The 18,134-nt window shown below is 37.6% G+C and overlaps 1 protein-coding gene across 8 annotated transcripts in view; it reads left to right on the forward strand.

Moving 5' to 3' along the window:
- Positions 1–18,134, forward strand: part of AAK1 (AP2 associated kinase 1) — a 167,469-nt gene that overhangs the window by 75,390 nt on the left and 73,945 nt on the right. For all 8 annotated transcript variants that reach the window (XM_077766362.1, XM_077766365.1, XM_077766364.1 and 5 more), the window contains exons 3-4: positions 2,603–2,721; positions 17,564–17,672. In XM_077766362.1, coding sequence (XP_077622488.1) covers positions 2,603–2,721; positions 17,564–17,672 — 228 coding nt within the window. The remainder of the gene's footprint in view (positions 1–2,602; positions 2,722–17,563; positions 17,673–18,134) is intronic.

The following is an 18,134-nucleotide window of genomic DNA, read 5'->3' on the forward strand; positions in this document are numbered from 1 at the left end:
CATCTGCTGGCAGTTATCTCAGATCTCTGTATCATCAGCCTGCTGAAAGGGCTGCCCTGTCCTTTAGTGGTTCTGTGCATTACAGAACTGTAGGAAATAGTCATTCCCAATTTGTGTTCTGCAGCCCTATCATATGTCTCCTTATTATCTAAATGGGGTGTGACACAGGTTTTCTCTAAGGTAAGTAAAGTGGGAAGAACATATTGTAGACAGCCAGCAGAGTGACAGCATTCCAGGTTCTACATAATTAGCTATGAGATTCCTAAGCCTCACTCCTTTCCTCTACTCATAAAGCACAATGCTTGGATTTAATGCTCTATAGGAGGATACTGGTACAAAGTCTGTAGTTCTGTGATTCTTTAAAAAAATCAAATACCTATAAAATGAATACTCACTCAAACTGTTTACAAAATAATTATGAATACACATAGAAAGTTTATAATTTATATTAACATTTCTAATTCTGATTAATAATAAGACACATCATGAATATGGGGAAAAGAAGATTAAATACTACTGCATTAAATGTACATACTTACTACAAGAAAAATTCTGATATCCTAAGAATTAAAATGTAAAAAACGTGCATCTTAACATTGAGACTGTGTGTGTGTGTGTGTGTGTGTGTGTGTGTGTTACAATACCTCTGCTAGTCAATACGTGGAAAGGTTTTAAACAGATTTTTTTTTAAAATGTTTTATTTCTAGGAGAGAGAGAGAGAGACAGCGTGAGCAGGGGAGGGTCAGAGAGAGAGGGAGTCACAGACTGAAACAGGCTCCAGGCTCTGAGCTGGCAGTCAGCACAGAGCCCGACGCGGGGCCCGAACCCACCAACCGCGAGATCATGACCTAAGCGAAAGTCGGACGCTTAACCGACTAAGCCATCCAGGCGCCCCTTAAACAGATTTTTAAAGTAAATTTCTAGAATTAAAATTGACAGTTGAACAGTGTAAGTAGACTTTAAAGAATTATAAGAAAATGGAAAACGTTACCAAGATACAAAGATTCAAGATGACAGTGGAAAAAAAGACTTCATGGCAAATTTTAGTGTTTATCTGAATACTGAAGAAGGACAGTGTGACAGGAGATACACAAACATGCAGTCTCTGGTAAATCATTATCAAAATGCACACTTGGAACATTTGAGTCCATTAACTTTTTTTCTGAACACAGAATTCTGTGTGTATTGTATGAAAACATACAATAGTACTTTATGATTAAGGTTCTCTTTGGTTACAAGGAGCAGAAAACCTACCCAAGCAGACTTCACAAGGAGTAAACTTTGTGAAGATACACCAGGAAATGCTATAGACATCAGCAGACAGTTGCTGCAGTGCCCCTGGGCCTCAGACGTTGTAGAGAGATTAAACAGGACTGAAGTCTCTGTCTTGGGCCTGAGGTCTCTAGAATCAATACTTTTTCTCTCTATCAATTTTGCATGTGGCTGCTAGCCTCAGCACTATGCCACAGCCTCAGCTCAATTTCCCTCAGTAGGGACTTCCCTGTGTGTTCGTCTTTATCCAATTAGTCATCACCTGTATGCAAATAATAGCCTAGCAAAAAAAAAAAATTTTTTTTTTTCACAGAATAGTTCAAGCTAAATTATGATGGTATATGAGCAGGTAGATGGACTAAGTACCCAGCATAACTGCTGCTTATCTCAAAGCATTCAGCTTTGACAGCTTTGCTGCACCTTCTCTATCTATAACAATGGCACTGAACACCTCATACAGGGTTTGGGGAATGAGATCGAAGTAAGGGGTTCTAAGAATTTGTGGAACGCTCAAGTATAACCAATCCAGAGCATTTAAGAATTTCTCTTAGAGGTACATGACATTTTTTAATGAATTTTGGACTGTCATTAAGAGAAAGGTTACTGTGGACATTAAAACATCTGCCCAGTAACTGAGTTATATTTTCCTGGTGTCTGTTGTGTTGAAGAACCTTTCATACCTATATTTTGTGTCTTCTCAACAGCCCATAAAGTAGGAAAGGCAGGAAGAATCCTTAAGATCGATTGTTAGATCTGAAGAGAGATGAGAAGGAAGGAAGAAAAAGCTTCTTGAAATTGACAACTGTTATTATAACAGTTATTAAAATAACTTCCAGGCCTCTCAGGTTAAGTGCTGGACTTATTTTTTTTTTTTTAATTTTTGGTTGAATCTAATCTCTTGGAGCCTCTGTTTTCTCTAGCTAGTAATTGTCTTCAAGGGAAAAATAATACCCAGCTACATATAATTGTACTAAGAATTAAATAAGAGCTCAAAGTGCTTAGGACAGTGATTAGAATGTAGTTCTTTTTTCTTTCATCTGTTTGTTCATCTGTTTGTTTGTAGGTACTTTGGAAGATAATTACTGTTCTTCGTTCTTCCTGATATAGGTGTTCAGGAACAATTTTTCTGACTCTTGCCACCCAAACCCATAGTAATATCTCTGAGTCCCTCGAATGTAAGAGTGCCTTCTAGCCCAGGCCAGCCCTAGGTCTAGCTGTTGATAATGTCAGTACCATTAACAGTGACAGCAGGAAGCTACAGCCACCATGGTTATCTGACTGGCTTTTTGAACATCACTCAAAAGAGCTTGTGTATATGTTTCCTTCACAGGTGGATTTGCTATCGTGTTTCTGGTGAGGACAAGCAATGGAATGAAATGTGCCTTGAAACGCATGTTTGTCAACAATGAGCATGATCTCCAGGTGTGCAAGAGAGAAATTCAGATAATGGTAAGACTGCCCCTCAGACTTGGAACTTCTTGTTTAATTGTGCCCTCTGATAAGAAAGGGTGAGGGAGGGGCGTGGGGGGGGAGGGGGCTTCTTCCCTTCCCTGAGATGGCACAGGAGCCTCACACAAGACGAGAATGAAGAGTCATGGGGTGTAGCATGCTTCTCCCATCTTGGTCACCCTTAGCTAGAGTGTTGAGGAGAAAGGAGCATATTGAGAGAACTGACCAGTTTTTAAGGTCAAGGAAAGAAGTTAGGGCACTGGGAAACGTTTCTTTCATAACTTCATTCCCAGAATTAAACATGGAGTTTAAACCAGAAACCCTAGTTCTCCAATGAGCCTCCTCTTCTAGTCTTGTCTTCTGTCAGTTCCCAACCTGGTTTTCATCCCTCTTGAGCTTTCAGCATTCCTTGAATGTATCCTTTGACACATTTATATTTTATACTTGTAATTCTTTCCTCCTGGAATGGTTTTCTCCTGTTTTGCACTAGAAACCTCTTACTCACACATACTCTGTGATCCCATATATAAAAGTCCAAGAACAGGCAAAAGTGATCTATGGTAACAGAGATTAGAAAGTGGTAATCTGAGTGTGGGAAATTGACTTTCTAGAAAGGGGCATGTGGGAACTTTCTGGGTCATGGGTAGTGGTTACACAGGGCCATATGAGTGTCAGAACTCAGCTGAACACCTTAAGATCTGTGCATTTTATTATATGTTAATTATACCTCACGTCTTAAAAACTTCATTTTCACAATTCATATTATGTTTAAAGAAGGTGCATTTTTGTTAGAGATATATGCTGAAATACTTATGGATGAAATAAGATGATGTCTTGAAGTTAATGAGTTGATATAGAAGAGAAACAAAATTGGCAAAGAGTTACTGATCCGAGTAGAGCACTGGGTATGTGGGAGTTAGTTTCTCACTTTCACTTCTGTTTGATATTATATATAAAACATTTAAATAGTCTTATTTCTTTTTGCTTCCACGGTACTTTTGTCTTTACCAAAACAAAATTTTGTTTACATTGCTTATACATAATCTTATAAGTAATTTTGCTGTCAGAAAGTAACTTATTTTAAATCAGGAGCTTTACATTCCAGCAGACTGAGTGACATATATATAGTTAATTCTTGAATAACAGGAGGCTGGGGTGCTGACCCCTGAATTGTTGAAAATCTGCACATTACTTTTGATCACTGGAAACTTAACAACTAATAGCCTGCTGTTGACTGCAAGTCTTATGATAACATAAACAGTCAATTAACTCATAATTTGTATGTTATATGTATTATATACTGTATTCTTACAATAAAGTAAGCTAGAGAAAATAAAATGTTATTAAGGAAATCATAAGGACAATACATTTACACACTTTATTGTATTTAAGGGGGGGAAAAAATCCATGTCTGAATTTACACAGTCTGAACACATGTTGTTCAAGTGTTAGCTGTGGATGAAATGAATGTATGAATAATGGTAATACCAGATGCATATATTCACCTAGAGGTGATGATTCCTTTATGCCCTGGATTTTAATGCTTTTATAAAGAGAAAGAGGTTCAAAAAATGGGTGAAGGTGGCATCGTAGGAATTCTACCGGGCTTTGCTTGTCCTGTCCATCCCTTCTGGGGTTGCCCTTTAATGGTTGAGAAGAAACCATTTTGCCGATAGAGATAAGTGTTGCTGTCATCATTGCGAAGCAAAAAATCCCAAGGCCCAAGTTCGTACTCAGGGCCACGTGGATCTGTCCACAAGACACCATTGTGCCCCCACCCTGCTGCCCCGTGACTCCAAACGACCAGCCTCAGTGCATCTCCCTGCAGCAGCACTGGGTTTTCTGGCTGCTTCTCTTTGCCCCTCCTCCCCCTTGTCCCTGCCTTGCTAAACTCTCACATACTCCGTTTCCTGTCTTTGCTTCTGCTATTTCCTCTGCCTGGAGTGCCCTTCTCATTCATTTTCTAGTGTTATGAAAGTAATCCCATTCTTCAACTTTCTCCCACTCATTCAGAAACATGTTTGAGAGCTGGCTTTGTGCTAGGCAGGCATTGGAATAGAGGAACTAAGAAGACACAGACCCCTTACCAGCTCACAAATATGTGAGTTCAAAATCTGGCTCAGCTATATATTAGTTGTGAAAGAGTCTGTTTTGTCTTGTTTTTAGTTTATATTTTTTTCAAAACTTAAATACTCAAATAGGTGAACTAAGCTTGTTACTATAAACTTCAAGCAATTCCTCTGCCATTTCAAGGTTCCAGAGGCAACCACTTTTTGTTGATTTATTTGATATGTTTCTGAATAACATGCTGATATTGCTAGTTCCTGATTTTTTCCCTCCCTTTTAAGTATTATATAGTATAGAAAGTAAATATTTAGCTCTTTCATCCCCTGTATACCCTTCTCCCCAAATACCTTGCAGTCCTTCTCATTTCCCGTTCTGCTACAACAGCAGTTAAGTTTTGGCAGTAGGTTAGTTACAGTAGTATGAGTTTTTACATGTAAGGAAACACTATTCTTGCAGAATCCTCTCTTGGACCAGGATTGCTATTCCTTTTCTGTATAACTCTGCTTTCACTAGAATTAATGATCTTTTCCAATTTTTTTTTTGTCTGTCTTTGTGTACATTTAGCAGTTTAACCCCAAACTCTCTCTGGGTTGTCAAAATCTTTTTTTTTTTTTTTTTAATACTTTTAAGTGCATTTATGTGCTCTGCGCATTTTATCTTCTTGAAGAAATCTGTCTTCTCACTCCATGAAATCTGGACTGGTTGCTCTCTAGGCCTGATTTACAGTCTTATCTTGGTATTTCTTAGTCATTCCCTTTGTCTCACTTTTTTGTTAGATTTCCTGACTCGTTTTTTGTTTTACTTCCTCATTTTGGTGGAGCTTATCCTGTGGTAGCTTCCTTATGCATAGTAGGTAAATTTTTTGAGACCTTGCAGGTCTAGAAGGGTCTTTATTTTATGCTCACACATGTGAAATCTTGTTTTAAAAAAAATTCTGGCTTAGAAATCATTTCATTTAGATATTTCTTGAAAGCATTACTATACCATATTTTAGCTTTCATTGTTGTGCATATAGGAAGTCCTAAGTCATTCTAATCTTGGCCCTTTGGGTATGGGTCCTCTTTTTTTCTCCCTAGAAATGTATCATTTTCCCCTTTGTTTACAGTGTTCTGAAAATCTTGATGATATACCTTGCTGTGTACACTTATTATTTATTAATAAATGATGTTCCCATGAAATCTAGAGATTCCCATCCTTGCATTGTGAGAAATCTTAGTTTGTCTCATTTGGTGATTTCCTTTTCTGTCTTCCTTTTGCCTGAAATTGCTGTCATTTGGATGTTGGTTCTTCCTGAATTGATTTTCTAATTTTCTTTTATTCTCCCTTCTATTTTTCATTTATTTGTATTCTTTTCTCCACCCTCTACATTCTGACAGGTTTCCTCAGCCTTACATTCCAACCACCCTGTTGAATATTTTATTTATCAGGCTTTAACATTTTTAAGGCCTTTGTGTTTAGTTTAGTTTTGTTTTGTATTTAATTTTGATAAAGCGCAATTTACCAGTTTTTCTTTTTGTGGAACATGTTTTTGGTGTCATTTCTAAGAACTCTGTCTACCCCTTGGTTCTGAAGACTTTGTCCTATTTTTTTCCCTGAAAGTTTTATAGTTTTACATTTTACATTTTCTGTGATTCATTTTGAGTCCATTTTTATGGAAGGTGAGAGACTTAGGTTGAGGTTTATTTTTTTTGCCTAACAGTCTCCATTTCCTCTAGCACACTTTTTGGAAAAGGCTGTCTTTGCTCCATTGAATATGTTTGTCAGAAATTGGTTGAGCATATTTGTGAGAGCCCATCTCCAGACCCTTCTTTATGCTGTACAATTAATCTATATGTCTATCCCTCCTTTTTTTTTTTTCTAAAATTGTTTTACTTATTCTGGTTATTTTGCCTTTTCATATAAATTTTAAAATAATCTCCATTTACAAAATATCTTGCAAGTATTTTGATAGGAATTCCATTAAACCTTTATATGAATTTGGGGAGAATTGACATCTTTTCTGTGTAGTTTTCCAATAAATGAACATGGTGCATCTCTCCACTTATTTTTATCTTTGATATTTTTTTCATCAGCATTAAGTAGTATTTGTACATGTTCTTAAACTTATACATAGGTTTTTGCTTTGTTTTGAGCGGTTATAAATGGTATTCGATTTTTCTTTTTGGTGTCCATGTGTCTATTACTAATATGTAGAAAACCAGCTGATTTTTCTGTGTTTGTGTTATATACTTAAACCTTGCTGAACTTGTTTACTACTTCTTGAATTTTTTTCTAGATTACTTAGGATTTTCTGTATAGACTGTTGTGTCATCTGCAAAGAGAGGCAGTTTTATTTCTTCCTTTCTGATCTGTATCCTTTTAATTGCCTTTTCTAGCCTTAATTGCATTGGCTAGAATTTGCAGTACTATGGTGAGTAATAATGGTGAGTGGATATCCTTGCCTTCTTCTGAATCTTAGGTGGGAAGAAGACTTTCACCATTAAGTGTATGGTTAGCTATAGTTTAAAATTTTTTTCTTTATTATTATTTTTTTAACGTTTATTTATTTTGAGACAGCGTGAGTGGGGGAGAGCCATAGAGAGAGGGAAAATCCCAAGCAGGCTCCATGCTGCCAGCAGAGAGCCTGATGGGGGACTTGAACTCCCAAAACTGTGAGATCATGACCTGAGCTGAAACCAAGAGTCAGACGCTTAACCAACTGAGCCACCCAGCCATGTCTAAAATTTTTTCGTTAATGTTTATTTGGTTTGAGAGAGAGAACATGCATGCCTGGGGGAGGAGCAAAGAGAAAGGGAAGGAGAAAGCATCCCATGGAGGCTCTGAGCTGTCAGCACAGAGCCCAATGCAGGGATCAAACCCATGAACCATGAGATCATGACCTAAGCCGAAATCAAGAATCGTACACTGAGCCAGCTGAGCCACCCAGGTGCCCCTGTAGTTTTTAAAAATAGATTTAAAATAAATTCGAGGAAGTTTCCCTTTATTCCTATTTTTCTAAGAGTTTTTTTAAATATCATGAATGGTTGTTGAAGTTTGTTAAATATTTTTTCTGCATCGATTGGTATGCTTTTGATTTTTCTTCTTTAGCTTTATTATAGTGCATTATATTGACTGATTTTCAAATATTGAACCAGCCTTACATCCCTGCAATAATCTCCACTTGGTCATGGTCTATAATTATTTTTATATATTTTTGAATTCTGTTTGTCAATATTTTGGTTAGGATTTTTACATATATTGTCATGAGGGATAATGGTGTGCAGTTCTTTTTATTTTATTCAGCCTTTTCTGGTTTTGGTATTAGGGAAATTCTGGCTTTATAACATGAGTTAGGAAGTGTATGTACCCTCCTCTTCTGTTTTGTGGAAGAGAGATTTTGTAGAATTGGTGTTTGTTCTTCCTTAAGCATTTTATTGAATTCTCCAGTGAAACCATCTGGGCTTGGGGATTTCTTTTTTGGGAGTTATTAAGTTACAAATTCAGTTTCCTTAATAGTTATAGGGCTATTCACAAATGTCCATGAACAGATGAATGGATAAAGAAGATGTGGTATATATATGCAGTGGAATACTGCTCTGTGATGAAAAAGAGTGAAATCTTGCCATTTGCAACAATGTAGATGGAACTGAAAGGCACTATGCTAAGTGAAATAAGTCAGTCAGGGAAAGATATCATAAGTTTTCATTCATATGTGGAATTTGAGAAACTTAACAGAAGACCATAGGGGAAGGGAAGGAAAAATAAGGTACAAACAGAGGGAAACAAACCATAAGAGACTCTTAAATAAGAACAAACTGAGGGTTGGTGGGGGTGGGAAATAATGGGTGATAGGCATTAAGGAGGGCTGAGTGGTAGGATGAGTGGTGGGTGTTGTATGTAAGTGATGAGTCACAGGAATCTACTCCCGAAGCCAAGAGCACACTATATGTTAGCTAACTGGACAATAAATTATAAAAACAAACAAACATAAAACAAACAAAAAAATAGTTATGGGGCTATTTAGATTATCCATTTTATATTGGGTAAGTTGTGATAGCTTATATTTTTAAGGAATTGGTCCATTTCATTTAAGTTAAGTCAAATTTATGTAAAGTTAGTTTTTAGTGATATTCTTGTGTTATCACAAGATAACACAATGTGATATCACATTGATGTGTGCCAGGTCTGTGGTGATATCCCCTGATTCATTCTTGTTACTGATAATTTCTATCCTATATTTCTTTTTTTCTTTGTTGGTATTACTAGAGGTTTGCCAATTGATGTTTTCAAAGAACCATTTGTTCTATTGATTTCTCAATTTTTTCATTTTTTACTTCATTGATTTTTGTTCTTATATTTATTATTTCTCTCTTCTTGCTTTGGGTTTAATTAATTAATTAATTAATTTAATGTTTATTTAGTTTTGAGAGAGAGAGTGTGAGTCAGGGTGGGGCAGAAAGAGAGGGAAACACAGATCTGAAGCAGGCTCCAGGCTCTGAGCTGTCAGCACGGAGCCTGATGCTGGGCTCGAACTCAAGAACCACAAGATTATGACCTGAGCCGAAGTCGGATGCTTAACCGACTGAGCAACCCAGGCACCCTAGGTTTATTTTCTTCTTCTTTTTCTAGATACTTGAGGTGGGAGTTGACAAACTGACATATCATTATCACCTAGAGTCCATAGTTTATATTAAGGTTTACTCTTGGTATTGTACATTGAGTTCGGAATTGTATTCTGGGTTTTGACAAATATATAGCATGTATCTACCATTATAGTATCATATGGGACATTTCACTGCTCCAGACATCCCCTGTGCTCTGCCTATTTATCCTGCCAAATCTCCCAACCCCTAATAACCACTGATTTTTATTTTACTACCCTCTTACTTTTTGCCTTTTTCAGAACGTCATATAGTTGGACTCATTCAGTATGTAACCTTAACAGGTTGGCTTCTTTCACCTAGTATGCATTTAGGGTTCTTCCATGTCTTTTCATGATTTGATAGCTCATTTCTTTGTAGAGCAGAATAATATTCCATTGTATGGATTTCACAGTTTATCCATTGGCCTATTGAAGAACATCTTGGTTGCTTCCAAGTTTTAGCAATTGTGAATAAAGCTGTTATAAACATCTGTGTGCACATTTTGTGTGGGTATAAATTTTCAACTCATTTGGATATATTTCATAGATTATCAACTAAGCAATTATTATTTCAGTTTTGAAGACCTTTTAATTTGTAAGCCAATATTTAAATTTTTATTTTATTTTAATTTTACTCTAACTTTTAAAAATATTTTTTATTGTGGTCAAAACCACACAACTTAAAATTTACCATCTTAACCATTTTTTTAAATGTTTGTTTATTTTGAGAGAGCAAGAGAACAAGCATGTGTGTGTGAGTCAGAGAGAGGAGCAGAGAGAGAGGAGAGAAAATCCTAAACTGGTTCAGCACTGATGCGAGGCTCAATCAAACGTATGATCTGAGCCAAAATCCAGAGTTGGACGCTTACCTGGCTGAGCCACTAGGTGCCAGGTGCCTATACACTTCCATTGTTAAGTGTATAGTATTAACATTTGGCACAGTGTTACGCAGCAGATCTGTAGAACTTATTTATCTCGTAAAACTGAAACTTTATGCCATTGAATAGCAATTCCTCGTTTCTCCTCCCCACCAGCTCCTGACAACTACCATTCTAGTTTTATCTTTTATGAGCTTAGCTGTTTATATACTTCATGTAAGTGGACTCATACAGTTTGTCCTTCTGTGACTAGCTTATTTCACTTACTATAATATTCTCAAGGTTCATCCATATTGTAGAAATGATAAGATTTCTCTCTTTTTTAAGATTGAGCCACATCCCACTCTATGTATATGTCACATTTTCCTTAGCCATTTATCTATCGATGGATGTTTAGGTTGCTTCTACCCCTTGGTTATTGTGAATAATGTTGCAAGGAACATGGGTGTGCAACTATCTCTTCAAGGTCCTGTTTTTAATTCTTTTGGATTTATACCAAGAAATGGGATTGCTGGGTAATATGGTAATTCTGTGTTTAATTTTCTGTTTTCCATAGTGGCTATACCAATTTACATTCCTACCAACAGTGCACAAGGGTTCTAATATCTCCACATTCTTGCCAGCACTTGTTATTTTTTGTTTGTTTAATGATAGCATCCTAATAGGCATGAAATGGTCTCTCCTTGTGATTTGATTTGCATTTTCCTGATGCTTAGTGATGTTGAACATCTTTTCCTATATTTGTCAGCCATTTCTTTATATAACTTTTAAATATTTAATTTAATAAATTTGTTATATATTAGCTATACATTGTATATGTTATATATACATTATACATATATTACATATGTATATATTATATATCTATTATACATGTACTTATATATATGTTTTTTGTATATTAATGTTATATATGTATATAGTGTGTTTCTGTGAAGATTGAAGTCTAGGCTCTGCACTTGGCTTTTGCTGGCACATCAGGGGTAGGGCCTGTAGTTTCTTCTGTGGTTTTTGGCTGGAGTAGTTAGTGGCTACAATTTTCTCTCTTACCAGGCTACCCCTTTCCTGGGTTTGCCTAGAGAGAGCAAGCTTTTACTGGGTTGGTTTTTGGGGTTTTTTGGGGGGAGGGGTCTACTCCCTTTGTTTTTAGCTAGATGGCTTCTTCAGTTTCTAGTCTAGAATGTATGGGACGAAAAGATAACAGACAGCTCACCATCATCTCATTCCTTAGGTTCTAGTCAGTCTGCTTTCTGTCCACATTTCAGACCCTTCTTGTTATGCTTTTTAAAATATATACTAGTATCTAGAATATTTAGTTGTTTTTAGAAGGAAGAATACGCAAAAGCACATCTATTCCATTTTCCCAGAAATGGAAGTCTTCTGTTTATGCTTTAAAAAAAAAAAAACCAAACTCATTACATCATTTAGTATGGCTTTGGAAGGAAACAAAGACAGAAGTATTCAACTTACTTAAAATTTTTTTCCCACCATTTTAATCAAAAGCCCTGCATGATGTCTTTAACCCTCCAGGCTCAGACTTCTGTGCAACAGAGGCCATACCCTAGCCCTTCTTCTCTCAGATGTTGTCAGAATTGTTAAAGGAATTGGAAGGGATAGTGTGCTCTGTAACATGCTAAAGCTTATGTGTTAGGGATCAAAGAAGCAGAGTCCTGTCTGCATTTACCCCAAAGTGAGGATGTGCATCCACATCCCACCCAAACTCAAGAATGATCAGTGGTTTTACTAGAGACGCTTTATTTTGACAGATGCTGTGTACCATTACCAGAGTGTGGTATGAATCCTTGGGTACATCTGGGATGTGTGCCCTGGTGGAACCAAAGGGATTTTGATTTCTGATGAACAGTTGGAAGTTGGGTTTTGGGCTTCAGATTCCTTTGCCTAATGGCAGGAAAAGATTAATTCTTCTCAGACTTAAAGGGATAAGATCTCTAGCTCAAGATGTATCAAGTGCTGTTCTGTGTTCACATCTCCTTGGCCCAGATGGGTTACATCTGCAGTGAGCTTGATAGTGAGGACACTGAGGTGCCACCAGTCATGTTTGAAGACTTGCTTTCAGCAGAAGAGATATCAGAAGATTTGAGGCAGGAAACTGTTTCCATATTCCGAAAAGGCAGGAAGGTGGAGTGTACACAATAGGGACATTGATATAGATGGGGGACAAGAATCTGGAACATATTATTTAAAAAGATGCTTTGATGCTATTTTTTGTGTATGAAAAGGTGTGTGTGTGTGTACTTATATACATAATACATACTGTTTGTATTTGCCTGAGCAAAACACTGAAAGGATGGGAGGGAAGGAGAGAGAGAAAGAGGGAGGGTAAAAGGGAGGAAGGGAAAGAAACGGTGAGGGTTCCTTATTGGGGATGAGTATTGGAGTAGAAATTTCCTTCTATATATTATAATGTTAATATATTACTTATTTTTGAAGTAAAATTTTAAGTTATTTTGTAGTCACTTGGATAAGTATGCAGGGATCCAAAGAGCCTACAGATTGGATTAAGAGCATGCCATGTCATATCAGCATCATGGTTTCTTTGGGAAGGTTTCTGGATAGGAAGCTCAGGATTGTGCACTAGGTCCAGAGTCTATAGATTGTATCATTTGGGTAAGAACACTCACCAGAGATCTGTGAGCAAGTTGGAGGGTCTAGGCTGGATGCCTATACTATACACAGTAATAGCTACTGTGTATAATGTTTTCTGACCAATGATTTTATATTAATCTGGAGAAAACTTCATAAGAAAAAAGCCCTGCGGCTTACCATTAGCTTTATGTTATTTTACATTTAACAAAGAACTTGATTAAAGAAATAGAAGACATACTTATCAATTATGTACCTAATATAAAGTTGAAAGATGTAACAACTACACAGGGTAATAGAATCAGGATCTAAAATGATCCTTATGAATTGGAGCAATGGAGTGATTCTAATGAGATGAAATAACAAGGCAAGGTCAAACACTTCGATTTTTATTTTATTTTAACAACTTTATAAGCATACTTCTGGGAAGGCAGAGATTTAAAGCAGCATAAGTGGAAAAAGACTCAAGTATTGTAGTGGTCAGTTAACTCAATATGAATATGTAGTGTAATGTGGCTGCTAAAAGAAAAAAAATACCATTTTTTAGCTACACTAATAAACTTAATAGTAGGTGATAGTGCTGGTCTACTCTGCAGGAGTCAGACCACACCTGGAGTATTCCATTCATTTTCCTGTCTATATCCTTGTAAAAAAGATATAGACAAAGCAAAACATGTATGTGGGAGTACCCAAAATGGTGATGCAACTAAAAAAACATGTCAATGGAAATGGGTATATTTAAGCTACTTTGGCTACATCTTATTCCATTTTGTACTTATACCACATTTTGTTTATCCTGATGGGCATTTGGGTTGTTTCCACTTCTTGGTATTATGCTACTAAGGACATTTGTGTACAAATTTTTGTGTGAATGTGATGTCATGGCCCTTGGGTATACACACAGAAGTAAAATTGCTGGGTCAAGTGGTAACTCTCCATTTTGAGAAAATACCAAACCATTTTCCTTCCCCAGAAGCTGCACTATTTTATATTCTACCAGCAATGTATGAAGATTCCATTCTTTCATTCTCCACATCTTTGGCAACATTTTTATTGTTTCTGTTTTTAATTATAGCCATCCTCATGGTTGTGGAATGATACCTCGTTACGGTTTTGATTGGCATTTTCCAAGTGATTAATGGCGTTGAGCATCTTTTCATGTGCTTATCAGCCATTTGTATATGCTCTTTGGAGAAATGTCCATTCACTTCCTTTACCAATTTTTACATTGTGTTGTCTTTTTCTTGTTGAGTTTTAAGTGTTCTTTACATAGCCTGGATACTGGATTCTTATCGTGTGTATGATTTGCACGTATTTTTTTCCCGTTCTTTTCATCTTTATAAAGTTTGTTTATTTATTTTGAGAGAGAGTATGAGTAAGTCAGGGAGGGGCAGAGAGAGAGGGAGAACAAGAATCTGTCAGCACAGAGCCTGACACAGGGCTCAACTCTGCAAACCACGAGATCATGACTTGAGTCAAAATCAAGAGTCAGACACTTAACCAACTGAGCCTCCCAGGCACTCCCTATATGTTAATTTAAAAATAAAGTTTAAAATGACAACTCAAGGGGTGTCTGGGTGGCTCAGTTGGTCAAGTGTTCTGCTTCAGCTCAGATCATGATCTCATAGTTTAGGAGTTCGAGCCCTCCGTTGGGCTCTGTGCTGACAGCTCAGAGCCTGGCACCTGTTTCAGATTCTGTGTCTTCCTGTCTCTCTGCCCCTCCCTGGCCCATTCTTTGTCCCTCTCTCTCAAAAAACAATAAATAAATAAATAAATAAATAAAATTATTAAAATGACAAATCAAACTCCTTAGACTTATCACTGATTAAATTGTGAAATATAAACTGATCTGATCTATAATTTAACTGAACATTTCTGACTCCCCTGAAAATCAGGTTTTGACTTAGATTCATCATATAGACTTTTACCTCAACATCTCAAATAATAATTGTAGCCAAGGGCATCAAGGCATCTTCCCTATATCCTGTCTTTAACTGAGTCCTTGAGCTCCAATACCATGTGGGTTTCATCCCATTCCTCTATGTTCATTTCTGTTCTCCAAGCCTGGGACTGGGCTTTTAATGAAAGCCAGGGAGTCTTGGGCCTCCAATGGCCTATTAATATGGAGAACTGAGCATTGTGTCCTCTGTGGTAAGATTTTCTCTTGACCTTTTCTGCATTTCACATCCATTCAAATTGATCTTCTCTATCAGTTACAGACTAGTGAGGTTTTACTGTAAAATCTGAGAGGCTGCTGTATCATCACGTCATTAAAAGTGAGTTCCATGGTCTCCCTCCAAAGAGGAGATCTTTTCTGCTTGGACATATCTCGGGAACTCTGCAGAAGACAAATGAACAGGAATCTGGGCTTGAACTGATCAGCAGACAGCTTGGCAGCTGTTCTAGGATGCCATCTGCAGATGTTAATTTTCCAGTTTGGGTCCTCTAATAGCTCTTGACCTCCTCTTGGCTCTACCAAATGCTTTTTTTCCTTCCTGAGTTTTTCCGTCCTCTTGGTGTGAGACAGATCAGAGGTAACATTGCTGATTCTTTTTCAAACAGTTAAATGTAGATGAATTACTAATGTGGAAACATTAGTTTTTCATTCCTCCTGTGAGCATTTGGAGAACATGATCTTCTGCTCTATTTTGGCTTCAAGAACTTCTCTCTGGTTCTTCCTACTTCCTGGACTGTGTAAATGAAATCAAGTTTTTGAAGAGTTGGTGTTGAGACTGAAAAGCAGCAGGAAGAACAGGCCTTGTGACATGAACCCTGCAGTCATTTTCTATTGTGGAGAAACTTGAAGTCAAGAGACTGCTTTTCTGCTTCATCATTGCCCTTGTCTCTTATCCAAAGTAGTTGCTCTAAGCCTTTTATTTCTCTCATCACAATAGATTGGAACTCACTGAAATTCCCTTTTCTCCAGCTGTATGTGCTGGAGAGCATATCCATCCTTGATTCCTTCCTGTTCTTCTAAGACCAGTCCCTTTAACACTGCTCTCAGTCTCCGCCCCTTCCTGCACTTATCCTTTGTCCTCTCCTGTATGCTAAAGGTTTCTGCTCCTGGCTGCTTCCACTCTCCCATGCTCACTTCCCCTCTGTCCTAAGAATTCCTTCTCTCCATGCTCTTCCTCTGAAGCACGAAGTGTTCCAGAAGACTAATCTGTAGTCGCCAGCTCTGTGTGCTCAACTCTTTGCAAGTCCATTTCTGCTCTCCCCACCACCCCCATCCCATCCTTTCTCTGAAAGTGTCCTTGCATAGGGCTCCAGTGACTTCCCACTGTTAGTTCCAGTGGTCACATTTCTGTGTTTGTCTACCTTTCTGAGGCAACAGTCATTCTTACTCCTTCACTCAGTGGAAAGTTCTAATGAGTTTTAACTTTGATGCTCAGAGTTCAGGTATATTCATTTGATACTAGGAGATTTCTTCTTGTCTTGGTATATAATTTCAGATTAAAAGAGACTATCGCTCTAAGCAACCAAATCTCTGGCTAATGTGGTGGTAGTTACTGTTTTTATGGTCTAAAGTGCCATGTTTGTATGGTGACTCATAGAACCACTTCTTTTTCCACTCCCCTCCTTCTGAATTTTTTAAAACAAAGTAAAACAATTTATTAAAACTAGTTTTTAAAAATTTTACCTTGTATTTGTACCAGTCCTTTTCTTTCCCCAGCCTGTGCACTTTTTCTTTCCCCATCTTAGTTCTTGATGACATTTGATTTTAAACGTCATCATTAAAGATTTGCCTCTGTGGATGTTAAAATAACTATATCAAGGTGTGAGACAACTTCTAATGCCTGAATGGGGCCTCACGCATAGGAAGTGCTCAGTAAACATTTGATGACTAAGTGAATCCCACAAGCAGCCCTGAGAGACCATATGCAATTCCAGCAGGAGAGCTGGAAACATGACCATCTTATAGTCCATTTGGTTGGTTTGAATGGCTTCATTATGAGCAAAATGTTTAGGTCTGGATGCCATTGTAGTCTGTTCAAAACTTTCTAAAGCACTTATTCTTCTCACAGATTTCCTAAAGGGGGAAAAAAGTACAAACAATTTAAAAGTCATGTTAAATTCACTTGTATACCTACAACCAGGAAAAAAAAACCCCACCAGTTTCATTTTTCTGACTTAATTACACACTTAAGTAATTCATACTGTCGGACTCAGCTTAGATTCTCTGCAATACTTCTGGAGATGGGCATCTTTGCTGGTTTATGTGGAGCAGTGATGGAGTGAGCAAGTAAGAGCCTGTGTGCATCTGGTTCTAGAACATCGTTCAAGAGAGTGCTGTGGTTTAGGATTGTAGAATCATTACTAAAGATCTGGCCATGAATCTCAGAGACCACAGGAAACCTGCTCTTGACCCTCTTCTTTAGTCCTACCTCTCATTGCAGTTATGGTCATCTCTTTGTATTTATTTATTTTTATTTTTTTAAGCTTATTTATTTTAAGGGGGGGAGAGAGAGAGAATACAGGGGAAAGGCAGGTGAGGGGGGGGGGGGGGAGNCATGACCTGAGCCCAAACAAAGAGCTGGATGCTGAACCAACTGAGCCACCCAGGCACACCCTCTTTGTATTTAAATGATCTGTGCTAATGGAACTGACTGGCTCATTGTGTCTCGATTGGTGTCTGTAAACAGTTACTATATTTCTCCACCCTTCTTTACAGAGAGACCTGTCGGGGCACAAGAACATTGTGGGTTACATTGACTCCAGTATCAACAGTGTGAGCAGTGGTGATGTATGGGAAGTGCTCATTCTGATGGACTTCTGTAGGGGTGAGTATATGGCCCATACCTTAAGCTCCCAGGGCTCTGGAACTTTGATTGTCAAGGGCATGGAGGTCATTTTAGTTAATGTGCACTGTGCCCTAATGTATGTTGTTGTGGTTTTAAAGATGTGGAAACTGTGAGGCTAATAGATACAGAGCGTGCTCTCACGTCTTGGTTATTCTTAGGGTGGCAAACAATTTGAGTGGTGGATAATACAAAACTCCCTTTTTGTTAGATTTAGGAAGGTTTGGTCCTTGTATATGAATGAGAATGTATGAGGGGGAGAATGAATGTGTTATTTGTGATGCTTTAAGACAGCGATGAAGGCACATAATAAAGACCCAACTCCAGATGGACTAAAGAAACGATTCAGCCTCTCAACTCCCTCCCTCCTGTGTTCTCTTCTCCACCCACACCGCCTTGTGTTGGGGAGGGGAGGTGGTGGGAAGTAATCCTTGTCATCTAAAG

Source organism: Crocuta crocuta, unplaced genomic scaffold (assembly GCF_008692635.1).
Source record: "Crocuta crocuta isolate KB4526 unplaced genomic scaffold, BGI_CrCroc_1.0 scaffold113, whole genome shotgun sequence".
Lineage (NCBI taxonomy): Eukaryota > Metazoa > Chordata > Mammalia > Carnivora > Hyaenidae > Crocuta > Crocuta crocuta.